Source organism: Rattus norvegicus, chromosome 1, assembly GCF_036323735.1.
Source record: "Rattus norvegicus strain BN/NHsdMcwi chromosome 1, GRCr8, whole genome shotgun sequence".
NCBI lineage: Eukaryota > Metazoa > Chordata > Mammalia > Rodentia > Muridae > Rattus > Rattus norvegicus.
This window is the reverse complement of record NC_086019.1, coordinates 135161546-135186772: the sequence shown is the minus strand read 5'-3', so window position 1 is coordinate 135186772 and position 25227 is coordinate 135161546. Positions and strand designations below refer to the sequence as shown.

General features: G+C 38.3%; 1 protein-coding gene across 5 annotated transcripts in view; it reads left to right on the top strand.

The window, feature by feature from the left end:
• Mctp2 (multiple C2 and transmembrane domain containing 2) overlaps positions 1-6928 on the top strand; it is a 232954-nt gene extending 226026 nt beyond the window's left edge. For 4 of the 5 annotated variants that reach the window (NM_001191625.2, XM_017589163.3, XM_008759526.3 and 1 more), the window contains 2 exons: positions 376-473; positions 2680-6928. In NM_001191625.2, coding sequence (NP_001178554.1) covers positions 376-473; positions 2680-2748 — 167 coding nt within the window. In that variant the 3' untranslated portion in view covers positions 2749-6928. The remainder of the gene's footprint in view (positions 1-375; positions 474-2679) is intronic. The other variant, XR_005505581.2, reaches the window with a different exon arrangement.
• The last annotated feature ends 18299 nt before the right edge of the window (positions 6929-25227 follow it).

Here is a 25227-nt window from a genome sequence, read left to right as displayed (position 1 = left end):
CCCCTGTTTCAGCGCATGTTTCTATAGTTCTGCTACTGACATTGTAATGGGATTTTTCACAGCTGAAGAAGGCAGAGCCCTCTTTCCACAGCACGACCCTCCATCTTTTCAGGAAAAAGTTGCTGTGAATGATGCCACATGACAGCAACTTGTGCACAATTGGAAGAACAGTGATTGTTTTCACACAAATTTTTAGTTGTGAATATCTCTCCTCCCTCACTCAGGCATGTTTTCAAAGATAGATGATGGACAGGTAGGTAGGTAGAGAGAGAGAGAGAGGGAGAGAGAGAGAGAGAGAGAGAGAGAGAGAGAGAGAGAGAGAGATGATAGGTAGGTAGATATGGATGATAAACACATCATATTTTTGTTTTGTAGGCATCAATAAATTTACTAAGAAGCTTCGAAATCCTTATTCCATCGACAATAATGAGCTCCTCGACTTTCTCTCCAGGGTGCCCTCTGACATTCAGAAGGTATGTGATGATAGTTCACCACCCACGGGGGGCACCAATTCTGAGTTCTTGCCAGCCCTAGAGAACTGGAAGAGCACATGGCTGTGCTTGTGTGAGTAATTGAGATAAAGAATCAGAAAATCTCTAAAGAGTTCTTTCTGGGAGGCGGGGGACTAAAACTAGCCCTTCGTCCAAAGCATATAATGACTGAGAAAATTTATCCTGTAAAAGAGCTACTTAGGAATGGAGCTGGAACTCATACTGAGCAGTTCTGGGGCTGTGAAGTGGGTCCCGTTTTGATTACTTTCCTCCCTGAAGAGAGAGAGATGAGCTCAGAGGAGTTTCCTAGGCTCCGGAAAGGAGGGGTACTGCTTATTTTCTCAGTTCTCCAGATGGCAGGCATTTTAGGGAAGTAGGAGACAAGAGGATTATTCTTCTTATTCCTCCCTTGCCCCAATTATCTCCTCAGCCTCCTCTCTATCCTCTTTCCTCGAAAGACTTAGGAATGCCGAGGACAAAGCCTCCACTTTCTCTGATACACACAGAGGAAGAGGTGGTGGGAAATCAAATTTAAGATCAATCACAAGTATTATTCCCAGGTAATGCCCACTTAGTCCAGCAGCGTCTCAATTTTGTGGATGCGCAGAGATTAACAAAGGCCCCAGTAATGGAAAGTCCCAAAGAATGGCCCCATCCAGGGTCCTGTAGACTTGCCTGCACCGAAGCCAAAGGACGTCAGGCAGGCAGTGATTTCTCTAATGGAAAAGAGTGTGACCACTGAATAGGTAAAGGGGGGGGGTCGCATGGCATGATCATCAAGGTGATCAAAGGCACAGTCTTTTGTTGTCAGAGGGAACCCCAAATCAAGTATCGATTTTCATCGTTGGGCCAACATAGCATAATTGGTTTCCCAGCATCTTCAGGTGGATTAGAGACACATGGGGCTTAAGGTCTCAAGAGCCCCTTCATTCTACATTCTAGAGATTAAAATGTACTCTGTGGTTCTTTTTCTTGAAGCTTTTACTTCATGCCATGAACCTGCAAAAAAGTCACTTCTCTAAAGATGTATCTAGTCGCTAGCATTTATGTGACACGTTTGGAAATAATAACCTGGCCTTTGTTTGTTTCAAATTTAATATTGGCAGTTACATTATATTCTGTCCTCCTTGGGGGTGGAGGGGACTTTCACAAAACACGAGATGGAAGAATTTATTTTTTTTTTTTTTTTTTTTTGCGAGGGTGGGAAGGGACTTTTTCGGTTCGCCTGATTTTTGGCCAAGTGTAGCCTACTGTAGGACTAGATATAATATCCTTGGAGAATTTGACAGAAATGCTGAAAATAGGGAGCACATGTGATCATAGTTTAAATAGTTTCAATGAATCCATTCTAGCCCCAGCCTATCAGACCTACACATAATAGCATTGATGCTTGCACTGTATCATCTCATGGGTTACAGTGCAAGTTTACACAACATCTGTGAATAGAAATTTTCATCAGTCCCGTGGCTCCATAGTCCTGGCACCAGCCCTTGGGATGTGTCATCCAGGTATATTTGGCATGATCACAGGGAGGTACATGTGAGAAAACATTTGAATGTGGATCTTCCGTGCATTAGCATAAACATCCCCATCCCATCAAGGGTGCTTTCTAAAGACTCTGACAGTTTGTCTCTGAGGACTCCACAAGTGCTCCTGTTTCTCACAGATGGTCTAGCTTTTACACTATTAAGTAAAATTAATCCTAAGTGACATCTATATAAGTTTGGGGCCTAGCATCAATTTTAATACTTTGGTAAAAGAAATGTCTGTAAGACACTGAATTTCCCTTCACCATTGTAGGTACTTTGAAATGAGTAATACTCGTTTGTTGTGTCATAATGTAAGATCAGAATCCCAATAGGCAGGTACCATGTTATTTACAGTTGAAAGCTGGTCTAAGCAAGACCTAAGATCAGGCAGCAGTGGTGAGCTACGTAAAAAGTCTATAGAAGCCCAGGCATCTCATTAGAAAAATCTGCTTTTAATATTTTTGGTTTCAAGAAATGATGCATGACTTCTGAAACCCTTCCTGCAATTAATTCCCCCCATGGCCCCATGTTTAGAAAATGATTCATTACCTTTGAACCTTCCTTCCTTTGCTTTGCTATGTCCTTGGGGAGCCATTAACACACTCTGTGGTGAGCTAGGGTTACCCAACTGCCAGCATCATGTCTGTCTGTTTTCACAGGTGCAGTATGCAGAGCTGAAACTCTGTGGCAGCCACAGCCCACTTCGGAAGAAGAGGAGCACTGTCTAGGGTTCACACAGACTGCAAACTCCAGCATCCAATGTGCAGCCAGTCAGACCTGGATCCTGGCTGCTCTAGTGGTACCAAGGTGTCCTAAGATGTCTGTTCAGCCTGTTCATCCCTCTCTGTTCTCTTTACATACCCAGATGCAAGCACACGTGCACACAGGTCTCTATGCATGGGTATCCCAGATGCCTAGACAACCAAACCATCAACAGGCATCAAGTCTGAGACTGTGCGAGCCTCGCGTCCACTTTTAGGACATAAGACAAGGTGTCCACATGTCTGAACACCATCCTTGAGAATAACCAGGAGACCACTTGATTCTGGGATGATGCTGAACTGATTTCAATACCATCAGTGGATTTTTCACTAAAAATGATTAGTTATTTTTAGTTGAGGCTGGTGGTTCACAACTGTAATCCTAACAGCGAAGAGGCCAACGCAGGACAGTCCAAGCTCAATGCCAGCTCAGGAATTGTGCTATGTCGGCCTCCACTCTATAGTAAAAACTCTGTCTTAAAACCGACAATCAACAGAAGTTCAGTTATTTCCAGTCTTGATCCCCTGACTTGTCCCATGTTATTTTGCTTCTCTCTATCTACCCAGAAATGAATATTAGAAAATGAATATTTAGTGATTTCCAGAATTAACTCAAATATTTAGGAAGCTTTCAGCTGTGATTACTAAAGACATGCTTATTTATTTATTTTTGGTGGCCCCTTAGTATTAGATGCCAGTTTAAATCACATCTCAGCTGTTGTTGGCAAGGGCTATTCCTGAAGGTCCCAAAGAGACACTCATTGGAGTCACTCATTGGAAGAATAAGGGTTTTGTGGTAGTATTAGGTTTCTGTAAAATGCCATTTCTTCCAGCATCACTTTTTTGCTTATTACTAAAACAAGATGTCAATGTGCACCCTTAGAGAGATGCTGAAGGTTGGGGCAGATGAATTGGTAGATTCTGAATGTATTTAGTAATATCCAAGTATGACGGGGCTTATTTAACTGAGACTCTTAGTGAAATCTAATCATTTCGGTTGTCTGATGTTTTGAGCAGACATTTAAAATGTTTTTGCTGTTCCAAACTTGTCTTTTATTTTTCTAAGGATCAATATAAGGTATAGACAATGGAAGCTTATTTCAAAAATCCTGGTCATACCAAACAACCACCAAAAATTCCTCTATAGAGAGTATTTGAATCCTGAGTACCCTGCAACCCCACAGCATACCCTGCTAAGTTTAAAACAATTAATGATGTGCATGTAAAAAGTGTACAAATATATCTTTTTATTAAAATGATATTTAAGCTTTAAAATCTATATTTCATCAGCATATACTTGCTATGTGCAGATTTGTATATGTATTGTAAAGAGAAGCTGAGGTAAGAAGACGTAATTCACTTGTGTTTAGCTCTTTTTTTTGTTTCTGCATTGTAATTTAATAATCTTCAAACAAAATGTTTTATGAAAAAAAATGCCAAAGACTCTAAACTTTGTCATCTCCTGTCTGTTTTACTTCGTATTCTTCTTCCTGATTTCTCTGTGACAGAGCCCGATTTCTGCATGATTTGATTTACTTCAAGTTAATGAGGCTGGCTGGGAAAGAGCCTTGACGAGATTCTAAAAGCCCCAGTAAATCTGTTAGTTGTACATACAATAGATACCCGAGAACTTCTTTGTCTAACCAGTTACTCAATCTTCTGTGTAAACAATACCTCATTGTCTTATTCCTGTCATCCAGTTTATCATAGTCTGTCATTTAGTAATGACCCAAGGCAGACATCTATAAGCCATCATGTGAGATAAGAGCAGCCATTGGAATGGAAACTTTGGAGAGCCAAATAATCCCTTATTTATTTAAATGTAGGACCCATCCTTCATAGCTGTTCTTTTCCTTTAGAATTTCTAAATGAAATAATTTTCCCAACAGGAAGGTATTATTAGTGCGACTTCTTTCCCCCATATCCCCGATAGAACTCACAGCATTAAATTCAGGTCACAAATGCCAACTGGTATTTGAGAGCAAGTTGGGGCCAACTTTTTCTATACTCTACTGAAGACAATTGAGAATTTATGAAATCAACATTGCATGTGAGAAAATGAGTATTCGTTGGAAGTGAAATGTTAAGATTCATACAATTATTTGTAGTTGCACAGGTCTCATCCTTATATGCTTTGTCTTAGCCCAGGATGTCAGAGAGTGACAAATCGTATAATCTAATACTTTATTCCATCTTGACGAAGCACCTGTCATGGTGCTGTAGGCAGAATTATTCTCCTTGTATTCATGGGACCAAAGCTAGCATGAATTTCTTTTTTTTCCTTCTTCCACTGTTTGATATAAGAAAGAAAGATTTGTTCTAACCCCAAAATGTATGAACTTCTGCAAGACTTTTCTCCTTTCTGAGAATTATCACAATTGATACTTATAGAAAGAAGTCCTTTGGCATGTCCAAATTTGCCAGCTAATTTGACAGTTTGTATGTTTTGAGACAAGCACTGAGTAACATGCATGTTACTAAATCACCACAGTCATAAATCTGATAGCTTGTGGCCACTCTATAAAGACAAAAGATCCAAAGGAAAGCTAAATTCTCACACCACTACAGTCCAGCCACAAGAGTTTGAAGCCTTGTTTCTTAGTGACCCAAGATCTCTCATACAAACATCTGGAGCCTAACTCATAAACTCTCACAGCACTTTACACGAAAGGCCAGTCTTTAAAGCATGAGTTGTGTTATATGTTAAAGCTTGCTGTTTAGCAAGGTATCGGGAAATTCACCTATCCCTTCAGACATGGACCAACCCGGGAGTCCCACAATGAAAGAATGGAGTCATTTCTCCTTTTCCTGCAATAAAATAACTCCACCTGCTTCTGTGAGTGACATGATTCCCTCTCTCTAGAAACTCACTGTTTCATTGGAGTGTGTTTCAATAAATTATATATTTATGTCTTGGTAAATTATTTTATCAGTACATAACTCTCTTTCCTATATTGGATTACATTGGCAACTACTATGTGACTAACAGGCAAGTAGCATATGCAATGTGAATACTTTGAATGAAGACTGACTCACATTCAAGACAAGGTGGGCTACAAGATGCACGATGCAGATCCATTATTCAGAGCATATGGTATCCACTTAATGATTTTGTTGAAATTAGTAGATGACATATTCATACTACTCAACCTAAAGATAATTAATTGGGAATGTTAAAGCTTTGTAAAGTGTTCACAGTTCCCTTCTTTGTCCCACACTCACTTTTAGAGCACTGCCAAAGTCTTATCTTAAAGGCTTGTCTTCTGAACTGGGGCCAGGGATCTCTTGGATATCTTTGATTTTGGTCTTTGTGTTTTTCCCTCATCTACAAACCTATGTAATCCAGTCAGTCAGGGCTGGATATAGTATTGCTTCTCCTGGTAGCCATACTGCGTAATATTCCATATGTCATGGGAATGAGGGGAATCTCATTGAGCTGGGTTAGTCTTCATATTAGCTCTTCCACTTTTGATGACTTTCCCTAAATGTCTAAGTAGATGCTATTCTCCTTCAAGTTTGAAGTTCTCCTGCTCTGATGGTGTCACCTTTGACTTTGTGCTATCTGAGTTTCCACCTCCTGATACAGCATAAGATGGGGAAGGCCTCAGTGAATTGGTGAGTGCTAACCCATGTGTCTCGGTGAACCACTACTGTCATCATGAAGTCACTTTATCCTTCTAGCTACCTTCCAAATCCCCTACCTTCAAACAATGTGTCATAGCCAATGATTTGAGATCAAAGTTTGAGGAAATGAATTCTAACAGATACACCAAAACATCAAAAATCATCTGTATATCTACTGAAGGTCAGAGCTTCCAGAGGCCTTGGCCCCACTCTTCTCTACTAGACATACCAGTCTATAAGCCACTCAGAAATACATGCCTAACAGCACAATCATGGGCCATTTATTTCTGAGTCTTTTTATATGTTGCTTCTTTTTTTAAAGAAAAAAGAGAAAGGAATAACCCAGAAAGATCAATGGTGCCCATCCTGGACAGTGAGTGATTGCATGAAGTAGAGTGCTTATTTTGTGTGATAGATATGACTTCTGGATATGTCAATGACCAACTATTCAATTATGCAATGTCTTGTATTTGGAGAAATTCTTACATGGCAATAGAAAATACAGTGTTTGTGAATTGTAAAATGACATTTTGATTCTTGTTTTCTTGTAATTTCCCAGTTAACGTATTGAACACAGATTGATACGTATAAGCAAAAAAGATAGCCTTCCTTTGATGGAGCCAGATGATAAATGAATTCTACTTTCAAGCAGCTAACACACTCAGATTCAAGTTTCATAAACCTCTCAATCTTGTTACATTGTGTGTCTTAGCAATTAGGTTGTGCAAAGAATTGTTCTAAGTCAGTTGTAGTGTTCCTGATATAAACAAATGTTGTCCTAGACTTTTATATCAGTGCACAGCGAGAGAAAATATAAAAGTCTAATTGGGAGATTATACGAAACAAATGAGGAGAAATTGACATCTATTTGATGGGGGCAACAGCAGGGCCAAAAATGACTATTTGATTCAAGCAAAAAAAAATGTTGATAATTTACAGGCTTCCTCCAAGTCTAGAGAGAGAACATGGCATAGGCACAAAAGTTGACAAAAAGAGAAGTCAAAACCTGGACAGCTGATATACACAGAGATAGTGAATACCATGTCAGATGCTATGTCATTTCCCTGCATAAGGTCCATTTATGGAAAATGATCTTCAGCTATTTTAATATTAATTTGGATAAAATATTGACTCTTAAATCATAGACAAATAGCAAAATAAAATTTTCAAATAGTTTTAAATAAAATATAAGAATTTTTTTAAAAATCGAGAACTTATTTCCACAACGATCTGCAGAAATAAGTGAAGAATCAGCTGTGACAAGAAAGTGTACAGGAGCCATGGAGTAATGGCGGGAGTCAGTGCTGAAGCTGAGGAGCCTGAAGAGCCTGCATGGGAGTAATGAAGAGGTAACACCATATGAATAAAGTCCTCAAAGTAGAAACACTCCATACCCAGGAGAAGTACACTTCAGGACAAGCACTCAAGCTGGGTAAAGACTTGGCTGTTTCATAATAAAAAAGTGTATACCGAAGACAGTATTCAGACATATAATTGTGAAATGGTCAAGAGTGTAAATAATAGGACTTATTTGGCAAAGTGCTGCTATGTCAGCATAAGGATCATAATTTAGATTCTCACCTCCCACATAGAAGTATGTGTAAGCTCAATGCTGGGAGATAGAGACAGGTGCAGCCTTGGAGTTCAAGGGATAGCCAACCCTTAAGAGAAAAATGAATGAGCACTGGATTCATTGAGAGACCTTGGTTCCAAAGGCAAACAAAGGTGACTGGGCATAGTGAGCTAGTTCAGCAAATAAAGGTGTGTGTTGCCAAGCCTGGTGACCTAACTTCAACCCTAGGTCAGACATTGTGGAAAGAGAAATCTAATTTCCACAAATTATTCTAATCCCTCTACATTTGTAGTGTGTCCCACCTGGGCCTTACCATCCCACACAGAAAATAAATGAAATGTAGCTAAACTGTAATCGAGGCCAACAATAGAAGTTACCCCAGTGTTGCCTCTTGACCTCCAAACCCACCCCCATACACACACACTGGGATGGGGGGATAGATAAAATGAAGAGATGTATTATCAAGAAGGGCACAGGTGCAGCCAGTGGAATCACATAAGTTGAAAACACAGAAAAACATCTATAGAATGACATGGTCCTTTTGGGGGGGGGATCCTGGCATTCTGTGGGATGAATATAAGTCTGTTTGGATTGAGGAGCAGATGTAGCACAATTGGACATCTCAGTGGAGGGAACTGAGAGAGAAGGGGATCAGTGATTAAGAATCAAGGATGATTCTAATGAAAAAAGATGTGGCTGTGTCATAAATTCTATGTCCGGCTATCAGCAACAACAACAAAAGCATTCATATGTTTAAGCTGTATTAGGCATGCTAAGTATCTGAAAGGATCTCTGTGCCGCCTTCCCACCTTCCAGTTACCTGCACACTTTTGGAAACAGAACAGCTGAAAATACCTCCTTAAAGGATGTCGATCAGCTGATGGCTGAACCAGCAAAAGCTGGCATTCTGGAACAACCCTTTAAAACAGGATGGTTTGCATGGAGCTTGCTACACTCCCCTTACATGGGACATCTAGGACACACGATGTTAACATTTTAAAGAACATATCAAATATCAGTGAGATGCTTTAATAATAATAATAGACATTAAAAACTTTTAGACTTCTGTCTAAAAAGAAAGATGGGAAAACACCAATCTTGTACAAGTTGCCTAGTTTATATATAGCTAAGGGTATAACATTTACTCCTATGTCTTAAGGAAAGTATATACTTCATTCTCAACTTCAAGAAATTTATAAAAGAATGGAAAAGTATTCAAGCAACTCCCCGATGAGCATAGATGCAAAGTAAAAATTATAGAAGCAACTACACAGATCACATGAGAGAAGACATATGATGGGGTTCATATGTTAGTGTGTGTATGTGTCAAAATACTGAAGGCACTTCCGATACAAAATGCAGAAATTGATTAGCTGATTCTAAGACTATAGGAAATTTCAGGGTTTCAAGGATAGACCGAACAATAATGTAAAAGTGAATGTTAACAGATAACTGACATGGGCAGGAAAATTGACAACTAGAGAAGTCAAGACCTGGCTGCTGCTGATAAACACATAGATGGTAAACACATTGTCAGAGGCTACCCCACTCAGTGCATAGAAAAAAGTGTGCATAAATAGTCCTGGATTATTTTAATATTGATATGGATAAAATATTGACCACTTTCTCATCTCATAGACAAGCAACAATTTAGTAAAATAATAATTTCAGGAAGACACAAAAGAAAATATATTGACACTTTGTCATAAGGAAAAAGGTCAAGTTGTAAACAAAATTTTAATTCAAAAGGAATACAATAATGTTTTGGAGAAGACCAGAATTAAACTTTTCTTGAAAAATATCTAAAAATGAAAATATATATAAGGAATCATCTTTGTGTGTGTTATATTATTTACATATTATATATAATATTCTATCACCTATATTATATTTATATATGATCCAATAAATCTTACGCTGAATGTCATGAAATGTCAATGTACATATCTCAGAAGAAAAATGTGAATAGGCACTTTCTGGGAAGTCTTATCCAAATGGCTAACAAGCATAAAAATTAGCCAATGCCTTTAATTATCAGAAAAATACAAATGGAAATTACCAAACACAACTATATAAAACCAGCTACCTGGGAATTTAGTTGATGCTACTACCTTACAAAGCTGTTTGACAATTTCTACTAAAGTTGATCCCACATACCCTGTATCCATTCCTTTAAGATAACCCTTTGGCTCATAAGCCCAAAGGTATGGGTATGTATAACCATAATGACAATACTTGCATTTTTCATAAATGAAAAGGTCTATTTCCTGTGTTATTTGTGTTGAGGCATAAATTGTAATGGTAAATGAAGTTGGCAGAAATTTCTTGAACTGCTTTACGTGTAAAAATGTAAATCCACTTCACAATTTCAAGTCCAGAAGACTCAAGGACAAAGAGTTAGAGTGTGATTTCAGTTACCTAAAGTTAAGAGGCAAGCAAAACACACCCTGAATTGTAGAGTCAAAGGCAGGGATGAAAGGCTAAATGACTGATCTATGCCTGGTCTCTTTGTACTAATCATTCTACTATTTTGCTTTCTGTCCTAGTTGTATGAACTTGTTTACTAAATTCTGCTGCACTACCAACTTATGACATAATATCTGCATTTCTAATTTTATTAAGAGAAAAATTATAGAATAGAATGGTGTATCGCCATTTCAGTCAAACTGAGGCTAATCATTCGTATTTATTACATGGAAGAGCTTCAATTATAGCTCTTATATTTTGAATGTATTTTCAATCACCAATGCAAATACACATTTAAGTGCATTTTAATTTTCTCTGAGGGTTGAGTCCCTTTAAACAACAAAGGGATCTCACGCAGTCTTACTGTGTTTGAATATTTAGTCCCACTACTAGCACGAATCATTTTTTATTTTTTACTATGAGGTTTATAAGGTGACTTTCCCTAACGGGGCACCCACTGCAAACTTTTAAAATTGTTTTCTGAATGGGGAGTGTCTAATGTACCTCAGTAGCACAGCGCATGCTTATCGGACCCAAGCCCTCAAACATAAAACATGCCACCTTCGTCTGAGGACAGGGGTCCTTGTGGCTAAACGTAAGCAAACTGGGTGATAGAACTTCAGGATCTGACAATTTCCAGAGAGTTTCCATTTTTACAGTTTTGTAGGTATGATAACATAGCATGTCATCCTGGGGAGTTTATCTCTTACATGTGAGATTCATTTCATCCTGCTCCCAACATCTTTCACACATTAAACTTTGTCCAGCAACAAGACTGTAAAACATGAGTACTTAAAGAAGACTATGTTTTCTTTCTCCTCTATGAAAAGATAAGTTACAAAGAGCAAATAGGCAGTCCCACGCACATATAAACACACGTGACACATGCATTTGTTTATACATATAGACTCATCATTTTTCTAACTTTGCATTTATCTAAACCATGAATCAGAGACTACAAGCTAAAATATCAGGAATCTAAGTTTTCAGCAGAAATACTCAATTTGCCTTTTTGCTGCCTTCCAAACCTTGCTAGCAGCTCAAACTCACTAGGCACTTAAGGCGACACATCATTCCAGCCTCTCTCTCTCTCTCTCTCTCTCTCTCTCTCTCTCTCTCTCTCTCTCTCTCTCTCTCTCTCTCTCTCTCGGATGACTTTATTATAATATTCTTACGCCTGACATCCTGAGATGTCAGCTTTTCAATCACTTAACTCACTGGGACACACTCTTGTCTCACGTGTTCACATTATTACATCAAAACAAGTGGTTCAAGAAATCAAAACCCACACAACATTTGCTTAACTGCATGGCAGACAAAGTGTGCATCCACTCCATAATGTCAGTTAGAAGCTAAATACTGCTAAATAGTGGCTTTTACTTTGTTTTGTTTTTTTTAACCCCTTCCTCCCGAGAGCAAGTGGAATACTCTTTGCACTGCAAAATGAGCTCATGGGTTTCTGAGCTCCGTGTAGTTTATTCAAGCTGCGTGCTGGGCTCAGGCCAGGTCTAGACCAGAGGGCTTTGCAGTGGGATCCGGTATAACAAACGGAAGATAGTATTCACGGATGTTGGACCCAAGAGTTCTCTGTGCAGGCAGAACACCATAGTGCCAATGTTGTTTCAGGCCCCCTTGGATGTGATTGTTGTCAACCTCAGGTGCAGTAATTTTTGAACATGAGGACTATGGCTACACATAAAGTCTCAAATAACAATCTTTCTCCCATCACTTCCACACCGTGTGTGTGTGTGTGTGTGTGTGTGTGTGTGTGTGTGTGTGTGTGTATGTAGTTATGTCTCTGTTCTTGTCTATATCTGTCTTTTTCTACCATGTACACTAGGCTAATTGATGTGTGAGTCTCCAAGGATTCTTCTGTTTCTCTACCACCCCATCCTAGACTGTAACATAGATATGTTTGTGTTTGTGTGTGTGTGTGTGTGTGTGTGTGCATGTTAAAAGCATACCTGTGCTTCATGCCCTGTCTTCCCAATCATTAATAACTATGCTAAGTAAGATCAGCACATAACATCAGCAAACCTTTTTTGAGTAGATTTATTAGCATTTATTTGTAGAACAATCACAGACCTTGTTTGCGTGTGTTCTAGGTCCTCTGCATAGACGTTATGCAGTTGGGTGTTCTTCTGAGACTTGTAACAGTGGGAGTGACAGCTGTCTAGGGACTCTTGCAAGATATTGGGACCTTTTTCTCCCTATTGGGTTGCCTCATCCAGCTTTGATATGAAGGTTTCTGCCCAGTCTTACTGTAACTTCTTATGCCATATTCATATCGCTGGGAGGCCTGCTCTTTTTTGAAGGAGGAAGAGATGTGGGGGGAAAGGGAAGGTGGTAGGTACTGGGAGGAGAGGAGGGAGGCAAAACTGTTGTTGGGATGTGATTTCTAAGAGAATAATAATAATAAGCCAACTACTGTTTAGGAGAGGCAGGATACGCTTACATTTGATGGTCTTAGAATAGGTGACATTTTAATGATGTCATAGTCCTTTCCCTTTCTTCTCACCAACAGCTTCATTACAAATTGGTTGAGCTGCCTCAAAACAATTGTGTCTCAACTTGTTAATCATGGAGGCCTGCTCTCCAAAACTATATTAGTCAGGGTTCTCTAGGGCCACAGAACTTATAGAAGGTCTGTATATATTAACAGAATTTATTGTAATGACTTACTGGTTGCAGTCCATCTAACCCAACAATGGGCAGCTACGAATGGGAAGTCCAAGAATCTAGTGGTTGCTCAGTCCCATGAGGCTAGTTTCAGCTGGTCTTCTGGATAACTTGGAATCCTGATGAGATAGGTTCCAACAGATGTCCTGGCAAGTAAGTGCTAGCAACAAAAAGTGAATCTTCCTGTCTCCAATGTCCTTATGTAGGCCTCCAGCAGAAGGTGTAGCCCAGATTAAAGACGTGGTACCACCATGCCTAGATTTGGAACTTGCTTTATTTCAGGCTGACCTTGAACTCAGAGGTCAATTTGCTTCAGTCTCCTGGGATTAAAGATGTGTACTACCCGACCTGGGCCTAAGCTCTTTCATGATCACTATGCCTCAAGATCTCCATGTCAAGATCCAGATCTGAAACCCTACCTGTGTCTTCCAGCCTCACAGATGAGCCCTCCATTTCTGGATTGTAGTTCATTCCAGATGTAGTCAGGTTGACAACCAGGAGTAGCCATCACAAAACCTTTCGTTTTCAGCAGCGATTTTGATAAGTCATAGTCCACTGGGGTATTATGGATGCAACTCACATGTGAAAAGACATTTTATATTTTAAACTTTGTAATTTCATGTCTTTCTAAATAGCCCAGTGATCTGTCAAATATCACCCTTATTTCAGCTCTTTCACCTACACTGTGTGTTTACCACTGTATATGCGTGCTCTGGTGTCAGTTTAAAGGAGAGAAATCTCAGAGCTCCGGTTGACACCAAATTAGGTTTATATGACAATTGAAAAGTTTCCTCATCTCCAGAGGCCATTCATTAGTAGTTGATTATTACTCCTATAAGCTTTGGCCAGACACAAAGACAAGGTGCCAGAAAGATAAAGGTTCCAGTCCAGGCTTCAATACACCAGGGTTAACTTCCTAAAGTTAACAACAGGGTTAACTTCCTAAAGGACTGATTTCTTCATTTCTGATGTGAAAGCTATAGGACTGGATGATAGAATGACATGGACATTCACATTCTGTTCCTTCTACAAAAGGGTAACATGCATTTATATATATATATAAACATATATATATATTAAATTAAAGAAATTGTTCTAAAATATTTTTAAAAACACATTCTCATGAAATTATTGTGACTAGGTTATACAATAAAGTTTGCAGCAGGAGCGGTGGGGCCATCTCTATGTAAGCACCAGGAGCCCTGCAGCCATAAAAGCATTGCCTGTAGGAGGACCTAACTGAGGACTGCCTGAGAAACCAAGGAATTCTGACACAGATAATGGCAGCCATTCAGAAACTGCTATTTAGAAGAGATGCTTTCTTTGGACCAATGGGGTGTGGGTCAAGGGTATTAAAAGGGGCTTGCAGCAATGCTCACATGAGCTTGCTGTAGCTTTTTCTCACCTTCTTTTGGAGTCTATGTTGTCTCTGTACCACCTCATCTCTAACCCCAAGGGCAGGTAGGGGTTAACTAGTATAGTAGTCCAGGGCACAGGAAGCAAAAGTTCTCATAAATAAGATTAGTAAATGGATGAAAAAAATGTTCCTTCTGAGCGCTGCCACTGAGGAAGAACATCCTTCCCAGATGCTGTACCCTTCCCAGATGCTGTACCCCACCAGATGCTGTACCCCACCAGATGCTGTACCCTCACCAGATGCTGTACCCCACCAGATGCTGTAACACCACCAGATGCTGTACCCTCATCAGATGCTGTACCCTGACAAGATGCTGTACTCTCAGGTTCCTTGATCACAGAGTCACCCCCTGAAGAACAGTGGAAAACAAACACTCGTTGTTTATAAGCCATTCAGTATATGGTAGTTGTTTAAGTTGTCTAAATGGAGTGAGACATTTTTAATAGAAAATTCTTTGCTGTGAATAAATAGAAAACAACACTTTACTTAGGTCCCAGATCACTACTCATCAGAAGCAAGTGTTATGTCCCCTACTAAATAATGACTGCCCCCCGCCTCCAAATTCACATCTAGATATTGCCACATGCTCCCAGCAACAGAGTTATGTGAGTGGTAAAGAAACATGGCCCCTTTTGAGGATGTTGTAGTTTAAGGGACATTTTCTATTTAAGCTGTCTGTCTTCTCTGTTTCCACGTTGGTGACTTGCCAGCAGTATCTGCACTCATTCAAGAGCACCTTCCTAGCAAGACCTACTTTACATATGGTTCTGCCACAGAGAATAACCAAGGCGACCATGAAAAACTACCTCCAGGACCAAGACTGAAGGAGTACTCTGGACACTGTCAGAGATGTCAGAGGACCCCCAGCTAGCATAGAGAGCCCAAAAGCCAGTCCAGAGATGAGACCAAAGCAAATCTCAACTTTAACTTCAGCTGCTGCTGGAGTGTGTGACTGCTGGAGGCATATTTCTAGGGAAAGGTGACAGGGACAAATGTCAGAAGTCTAATCATAGAAGGAGACAAGTTAAGTCATAAATTCAAGAGAACTGTTCAATCCTTTATAGCAGGATCTTCTGAATGCCTGAGCTGCCCCAAAGAAGAAAACTACTAATATCCCCTAGCTTCCAAAATCCAAGACACAACAGCAGCTGTGGCTGGATGTCATCTTGCTGTGACTATTAGGGCCAGAGCTTTGTCCCAATGGATCTCATGGACTGAGAAGATCACAGACTACTGAGTATTCTGTAGTTTTAAGGTTATTCACTGTCATAGTCACAAGCCTGAGTTCCATATTTGCATGTTGACAAGAATTAAGAAATGTCTTCTTTACAATGACAGTTTACAGACTCTGGACCCTGTACATATATCCATCAGAAGCTGGAAAGGGTCCTAGTCATCTCTAGCAACTAAAGAATATGGCTGCCATTGTCCTGAAAATCCCTAGTACAATCTGGATACACACAATGGGAAAGTTCTCTCTTGCAACCCACAGGCAGAAATGTAGCAGTTGATATAGAGCACTATAACATCAGTTAAACTTATCTCCAGAGCAAGGAAAAGTCCCATCAAGAACCTGTAATTGTGGTCCTGTGGTTACTGGACACCGGAGATTTCCCTGCTTGCCTTGGGAAGTTTTCCATTCATTCTCTAGCTCTAGAGCCACAATTACCAATGCCACAGTTTCAGCTTTACTGAAACATGACCCAGCGACTGTAAGTAGGACGTTCTTTACATCATGTGCCTCCATAAGGCTGTGTAGCAGCACCAGCAATGAAAATTTTACCTGCCTATGTCGTAGGCATGGACTTTTGAAACCCCAAAGCTTATCCCAAGTGACACACTTTCCATGAGGGCACAAATCCCAATTCTTTACAAACAGTTCCACTAACTGGGGACCAAGTATTCAAACATATGAGCTTATAGGAGCCATTCTCCTACACATTACCACACAGAAAAACCTAAACTGACACTAGTAGCTAATTAATTCAGCTAGGGCATAGCATATAAAATTACCATGCACCACAGAGTAGCAACTGACAAATAATTTGCTGAAATTTTTAAAATGCCCTTGTAGCCACAAACAACATACTTGGGATTAAATTTTACCGAGGAAGTGAAACATGTACATAATCAGAATTATGAAAGATTAAAGAACTTATAAAAGATGCAAAAAATGTGAAAATGTCCTGCCAGGTTTATATTGTTAAAGCGGCAATACAACCCAACATAATCCAGAAATGTAATTTTAATTCCACCAGAATAACACTGCTTTTTTCAACAGAAATTAAAAAGAAAGCTCTAACATCATATGACTACCCTCAATGACCTAGAAAGAAGTGGTGGCACACATCATTAATCCCAGCAGGTGAAGCTCTATGAATTTAAGGCCATTTTTGGCTCTATAATGAGTTGTAGGTCAGCCAAGGCTACCTAGTGAGAACCTGACTTAAAAAAATTAATGAGATAAAACAAAACAAATGCAAAACCTGGAGGCTCACAATATCAGAAACAACAAATTCCTGTAATCATAGTAATCCGAACATCATGGTACAGAATGAGAAATAAAGCCGTGGACCAAAAGACACAAATAGAGAATCTAGAAATGAATTCACATTTACACTGTCCACTGATGTTCGACACAGTGAAGACCAGGCAGTGAAGAAGGATAAGCTCCTCGGGAAAAGGTGATGACTACACTGAGTATTCTTGTGGACAAAAGGCTAAAATCCATGTGGTTTTCTATAGGTCACTTCTCATTATTGGTGGGATATATAAGAACACCTATCATAGAGAATAAAAGGTCGAGAGTATAAAGTATATAAAATTATTATCCAAAAAATACTTGTATTTTCATGTTTAATATAGTACTATCTACAGACCAGTGATATGGTAGCAAGCTAGATGCTTATTTGTGAATGAACAGATAAAGAAAGGTTACACACACACACACACACACACACAAACTAATGTACATGTACATACATGTATATGCACATACATGTATACAATGTCTATATCACACATGTACACACATACATCCATATATACACATATATATGCATATATATGGTCTGTAAAACACACACACACACACACACACACACACACCAAATACTGTCCTGTAGTAACGGTGGAACTGGATAGAGATCATGCTAAGTGAAATAATCCCAATTTAGAAAAGCATGTAGTACATGTTCTCATTTGTGGAAACTCACAAGTCAATCTCAAAGAAGGGAGATCTTTAGGAGCTGGAGAGAAGGCTTTTGCAAACTGTCTGTAAATCCAGTTCCAGGGTATCCAAATACCGTCTTCTGACTTCTGCATGCACCAGGCATACACATAACACCCCCACACATAAAATGAACTTATTTTAAAAAATTAAAGAAGAACACAAAGTGATTGTTAGACACTGATAAGGGCACTGGCAGTGGGGATAGAGAAAAGTCCTCAGAGAAGCAGCAAAATACAGCAAGGAAGAATTAGTTCTCTTTTCCTATAACGCAATAGAGTGGTGATGGTTTTCCTTTTTCTATTTTTAAAGTTTATTGTTATTTTACCTGTATGAGTATTTGTCTTCATGTAAGTCTATGTTCTGCATGAATGGCTGTTGCTCACAGTGTTCAGAAAAGGCATTGGATACCCTGAAACTGGAACTACGAGTGGTCATCATCCACTAAGTGTGACTTGAGTACCAAACCCAAGATCTTGGTGTTTTAAACAATGACAGTCAATCTTTTTCATAAAATCCACTAGTTGAAGATGATGATTAGTTTTTCTGGCTAGCTTTTTATCATCCAAACAATGTTGATCATGATATCATTAATATCTTCTTCTATTCTGCCTAAATTTTATGAAGTACAGGCTAGAAGCAGGACTAGAACTTTATCACAGAAATGGATATAGTTATTTTTGACACACTAATTAATATACATCAATTCACTCATCCATGAAAATGTTCAGTATGTTACCAATGACTGAATCTAGATCATTGCATTAATTTATGTGGCAGTATAGGAATATTTTAAATTTAGTATTTCTCATATGTTGATTAATTTACTCTTAAAAATCGAATAACTCATTTTAATACTTAGCTACCTAAGGAAAATCTTGTAGCAAATTCAAGATTATTTACCTTTATAAATTTTTAAAGTGATTATTTATACTATTATATCTGTTGATTAATTTCCTCCCTTTTCTCTTCATATGGCAGAAGCTTTAAACATTTTAAATGAACACCTTAGAACAGAGTAATAAAATTTAAATTTTAGCTAGAATACACACACACACATATATACATATATATATATATGTATAAAACTGTTATAAGAAAACATTTGTTTAGTACATATATCATGAAAAATTCATTCTTTGGAAAGTCATGGATACACAAGTAATATCATTAATATAGTCCTTCTGTCAGGCATGGCTCTCCATCCTCACTTGTTCTACAGATGCAGCTTTATGCTCTATGACTCAAACCTTCCTAGCTGGCTCTTCCACACCCTACCTTAGAATACCCTGCTCTTACTCGGTTTGGTTTCTCTTTTAAAAGTTATTGATTTACATAGAAGTGAGGCACAGCTCGATTGTGCATGCCAGTTTGTGTGTGTCTGCATGCCTGTGCATGTATGCACATACTCATATCTTATCCCACCTAACATAAAATCCATTTGATACTTTCATGTCGCTCCAAATGAAAGCTATAACTAGTAAAGGTTGAATACTATTCCATTACAATTTTTTAACTCCTTCGGCCGCTTCAGTGGTTTCCATGCCCTGAGCTATCATTATTTCTGCAATGAGCATTGGGCTGTCCATATCTTTGTGAGGTAATAGGCTCAGTTTTGGCTCAGTGTAGCAGTAGAGGCAGAAGAGGAATTTTGGAGTCTTATGGTTGTTTTATTTTCAATTTTGTTGAGAATATCCACACACTGATTTTCGTAGTACTTGTACCAATCTCCATTCCAAGGAAGTGTGTTCAAGGTGACTTAAACATGTCGGGTTTCGTCTCACAGCCACTGTTTTCTTCACTCATAGACCTCCTCCCCATTAGATCAGGTAGTCTCTTCTCTATTTTCTGCTAAGGAGACTCTAGGCATCCATATTTGGGAATGTATATATGCTTTTCAGCAAATAGGCCTCAGGCCAGGCTAAAAAGGGTTGCCACTGTCATGCTGGGCAGCAGCATTGTTGGTCATTATTTATTTGCCTTAAAGGTGAGTCTGTATGCTCAACATCAGTCTTGAATTTCCATCTTTGATGGACAGATGCTCCAATGATGAGCCGAGCCATCTGATGTCTTCTAGTGCCTAAATTCAGCCAGGCTCAAGTTTGTAGAGAATTTTTAAATGCTCTATAAAGCCTTAACTTCTTTGCAATGTAATCTTGAGTCAATTAATCTCACCAGGCTGTGATTTTTTTCCTTTCTTCTTTTTTTTAATCTTTATTAACTTGAGTATTTCTTATTTACATTTCGATTGTTATTCCCCTTCCCTTAAATCCAACATTTTAATGGAAATTAAAAGTAGAGGAGGACAATACATTTTAGTGTTCTGGGCACTTTGAGGCAAGGTATTCCGACATCCTCTATCTTCAACATGACTATTGTTCACTGAGAATAAAAAGTGACTGTTTGCCCATTAGAATAATCTACATTGCTTTTTGAACAATGAAGCCATTCCAGGTTAGATGAGAAATTTCTTAGTCTTCTGTTTCAAGTCATGAGCCTTTCTTCCTCACATTATTCACTTTACCCATGGTTCAGCACTTCTGTATCTAAGATCAGAATATCACTGCCCCTTCCTTCCCAATGTCTGCCACCTCTCTCTACTTCAGTATACCTGTGACATCCTTTCCTTAGCTGCATACTTCAAATCTATGAGTCCAGGGTCCACCTATTTCTGTCTTTCTTTATTTTTCTAATTATCATGAGGTGCACCTAATGTCTTTTTACAGAAAGAATTCATAGAAAGAAAAGGACTAGAGTCTTTTCTATTTGAAAAGCTACTTAGCACTCACACTTCAGAAACCACATGTAGCTCAACGTGAGCTCCTCAGTACTTTTCCTTGAGGCTATGGGTGTACAAAGTCTGCTGGTTGATGAGAAGTTGATCAACAGGCTAATTTTGCTAGTATATTTTTAGGTCTGCAAAATAGTTTTCTGTAATCTGTACAGTTCCCTTCTTGAATTTTCTTTTCTCCCTTAATTAGATGACTATGGACAGAAATCAGGCATCCTGAAATAATTTTTTCTTTAAATCTAGTCTTGCTTTTTTTCATCATATTTTCTCATTGATCTGACAATCTTCTTTGTGTTTCTTTTCTAATCTTTCTATTTGTTAATTAATTTGATCACAGGCAGTTCAAACATCACAGCAGATTATATCACAGCTTCCCCTCTAGACTGTCATCTAAGAATGAACGTAAAGGTGTTTTTTCTTTCATGGTCATCTGGCTTCCTTCTCATGTTATCCATTTCTTTCCATGTCAGCTCTTTTACAATGCATATGTTCGTTATGGTTGTGTAGCTCCATTTTCTAGTTTTACTCTTTTGGAATGGAGAATAGATTAATTATTCTAAAGTGGAACTGTATATATACATTATATTCGTTGTGTGTGAGTATATATATACATATATATATATATATATATATCATATTCTTTGCTGCTATATAACTTAGCTGGATGAACAATTGCTAAAGAAGAAAGCTGTGTCCCTGGCAGTGTGCACCCTCAATGGACAAGATAAAGACAGTTTCTGACTCCAAGTCCTTCCTAATTCCAGAATAAAAAACACTTGAAGTTGGACTTACTAATACTACATTGATCATGTTATTAATATCAAAAATAGTTTTGAATATATCAGAACATTGGTGGGTAATGAGATTTTAACTTTTATCTTGCATAAAAGGTTGAAAGTTAACCATCAAAACAAAAAAATTAAAAACAGTGTCTAATATTAGTGGGCATCCCCGTCACTGCAGCTAAATCACCCACTTGTGTCTGTGCCCTGTCTCTGTGTTTGTACTGAGGTCATACGTTCCAGGGGCCACTATGAAAACAGGCCAATATTAAGAGAGATAATTTTAGTTAAAAATCTGCATGTAAAGGAAAATTGATACAAATAATTCCCAAATTTCACTATGTATGTTGCCAATGGCCTTCATAATTGCTGTGGACACACATGTTATGGTTACAGACTCCTATAGTTTTTGCCAATGCTGAGTTCAACTGTCAGAGTTACATAGAGATGCTACATTACACATTTGGTGGCTTCTGTATTTTAACCCAATTGGGTCCTTAGGAGGGCATGATCTATACACTCCTAATCTATTTGTAAGTCTCTCTGCATATGCTTTGTCACTTAAAACTATATTAATGCAAGGTAACCAAAAATATGGACATAACAGGAATCAATATAGCACCAAAGGGGAGCAGTTACCAACACCTCAAAAATAAAGATCTACAAAGTGTCCAACACAGAATTAATACTAATTATTTTATTACATTTAACAATGTAATAATACATGAAGAAAACTAGAAATTAAGCAGAGAAAGAGGGTCCCCAAAACACAAACAGAACATCAAGAGCTAAAGAATTCACTTAATGGGATGAAAATGTGACTGAAAGCATCAGGGATGAAACTAGCTAAGAAGAAGAAAGAGTTCATAGGCGTGAGGACAGGTTATTCAAATACAGCATATTAGAGGAGAAACAAAGAAAATGAATAAGAAGGAATGAGTAACATATATAGAACTTATGAGCACAAACCAGAGAATGAATCTTGTAGGTTTAGGGGGGGAAGTCAGAGGAAGAGGGAGAGAAATGGAGAGAGGAAGAAAGTAAGAGAGAGAGTCAACAGGATTATTTAAGAAAAAAGTAGCTGAAAATTTTTTCTATACTGGGGACCGAATGGTATTTTTACATATGTAAATCTTATCAGTTTCAACATAGAAAAGTCTTCATCATGACCAAATATGACTAATTTATATCTAACAAATCAAATACAAAGAAAAAAATTAAAAGCAGCAAGAAAAGAAAGAATCCATACATACAAAGAGCCTAAGGAGGGATACCTTGCCTTTGATAAAAGTTTAAACAGGAGATCCAGGACAACTCTTCTACTCAGCTTCATTGCAAAAAGTGCTAGGAAAACAAAAGTGGGCATGATAAAGAAATGAAAAGTAGCCAAATCAAACAAGGAGGAAGTTAAATTGTTTCTGTCTGCAGATGATACATTCCCACATTTATGGTATGCCAAATACATCACTAAAACACAAATAAGTGATCACAGCTACCAATCCAAAAAGTATGAAAAATCAGTTGGCTATAACCAACAGCTTTGGATTGAATTCAAGAGCCACTTAAATTCAAGGGGGAAATATTGCCTGCCACTGGGAATCTAGGCAACTATTCAGAACTAGTAAAGTCATAGATCATGCAGGAGAACCTAAAGATGCCTCTCTATTTACCCAGTACAAGACATAGCTACTGCCTACAAATTTGTCCTTACAACCAGAGCTAAGTGTAGTCCACATCTCTCATCAAGGGGCCCTCTCTTTGCATCAGAGACCATTGCAAAACTAAGAACCAATCAAAATGCAGAACTGTGAAGCTTAGTCCCAGTGGATACATTCATAAAACTCCTACATCTAAGGCTCAGGTATGGTTTCCAAAGAGTTGGGGGAAAGAGTGTAAGAGGCAGAGGATCAGGGAGTTTGCTGAGTTATTGTATCTACTTGGAATGTCAGAAACTACAGCTATATGGTCTCACCAGCAATACTGTCCAACCAGGAGTTGAATAAAGACAACAAAAGACATGCTGACGTGGGTGGGAGAAAGCCCAAGAGACCTCAGTGCTACACACACAGACACGCACACACAAACAAGCAAACAAACAAAAGGTGTACAGCCAACTAAAGAATGCTCAGAGTACGAGAGCCCTCCCCAATGGAAAGCAAAGCAATTGGTATCTAATACTAAATAATTAGCCTTGAAAACAAACATATTAGTGACATTATACAGACTGAGAAAGATGTTCGTATGTGTTTGGGAATATATATGTATATATATGAAACAAAAAATTAATGAAAAAAAAAGGCCATTAGTCTGAAAGAAAGCAAGAAAAGGTATACCGGAGAGTTCAGAGGAAGGAAAGGAAAAGAGAGATGTGATGTAATTATACTATAATCTCAAGATATAGAAGAAATATTTTAAAAAATATCAGTTGTCAGCAAAGTCATATGCTAACAGTGATTTGAAAAAAGAAATTAGGAAAATATCACCTACAGTAGTATTAAGAGAAAATAATTAAGGATTAATTTAAGAAGGTAAAACTCAGAACAAACCTTAAAACACTGAGAAAAGATATTGAGAGGGTTATAAACAAATGGGAAGATAGGTGTTTACTAATTGAAAATTATCTTTTTTTAATCAAAACATCCATACAGCATAAAACAGTCCATACAAATCACAAATTCACTATTAAAGTTGTAGTGATTTTTTTCATAGAATCAAAAATAATTACAAAATTTTCAATGAATCACAAAAGATTTCAAATGACTGAAGCAATAAACAAGATGAAACCTGGAGATTTCTGAATTTTGAAGTAAATTATAGAGTTATGGTGTCAAACAGTGTGGTATTAGGAAACAAATACACGAGATACACAATTTTCTTTGCAAATTATTGGAGAGTACAAATGCTCATTGATTGTATGCCTCTGATTTATTTCTAGGTTGTCTATGGTCCCAAAAATAACATAAGTAAAATCAAACAAGCTGTGGTAAATAGAAAGGGAAAAATAATTTTAAAATAAACAGAAGAGATAATATGAACTCCAAAACTCTAAGCACTGGAAACGATCAAAAGTACAATGTAACCCAGGAAAAAAATGGAAGATTTTGTAAATCATATGTTCATTAAGATGTTAATATTTCAATATGGGAGAGATGTGTGATGTTTATTCTTCAATGACGACTTTTCTAGATTTAGGATCAGCCAGGAGAAACATATCAGTATGGCTATGGGAGAGTTTCCAGAAAAGCTTAACTAAGAGAGATAACCGTCAGTAGACCATCATCCCATGGACTGGGATCCTGGACCTGATAAGGAGGGGGAAGGAGGAAGAGAGGCAAGCAATAGAACGTAAGCTGGTTGAGAACGTCATGTGACTAGCTGTGCTCAGGGTGATGCTCCCTTGCCTTCCCTCATGATGGATTGTGTCCCCGTAAACCGTCAGTCAGAATGTACCCATCCTTCCTTAACTTGGCTTTGTCTCAACAACAGGAAAATAAATACAGGCAATCACTTGGGAAAATGAAAGAAAAGAAGGAGTCAGTTACAAAACTGTGAAAGGAACGTGAAGATACTTGCTCCCAGTGAACATATAGGAGTTTCAATCTGGTGTATGAAATATTACCCAGTATCAAGAGTAATCAGGGAAATTGAAGTCAATGCCAAAATGAGGAATCAGCTGGTACTTACATATTTTGAAAAAAACATCAAAAGAAACTAAGCATTCTGTGCATACAAAGACAGGGAAACTCTCGCCCATTGCCCATGGTATGAAAACGGACAGTCACTGTGGAAAATGGCAAGTGGGCTTGTCAAGGGGGTAAAAGTAGCACCCTCCTAGAATCCAGAAATCTAGTCACAGTGCAAAACAAGAGCGATTGTTTTCCACGT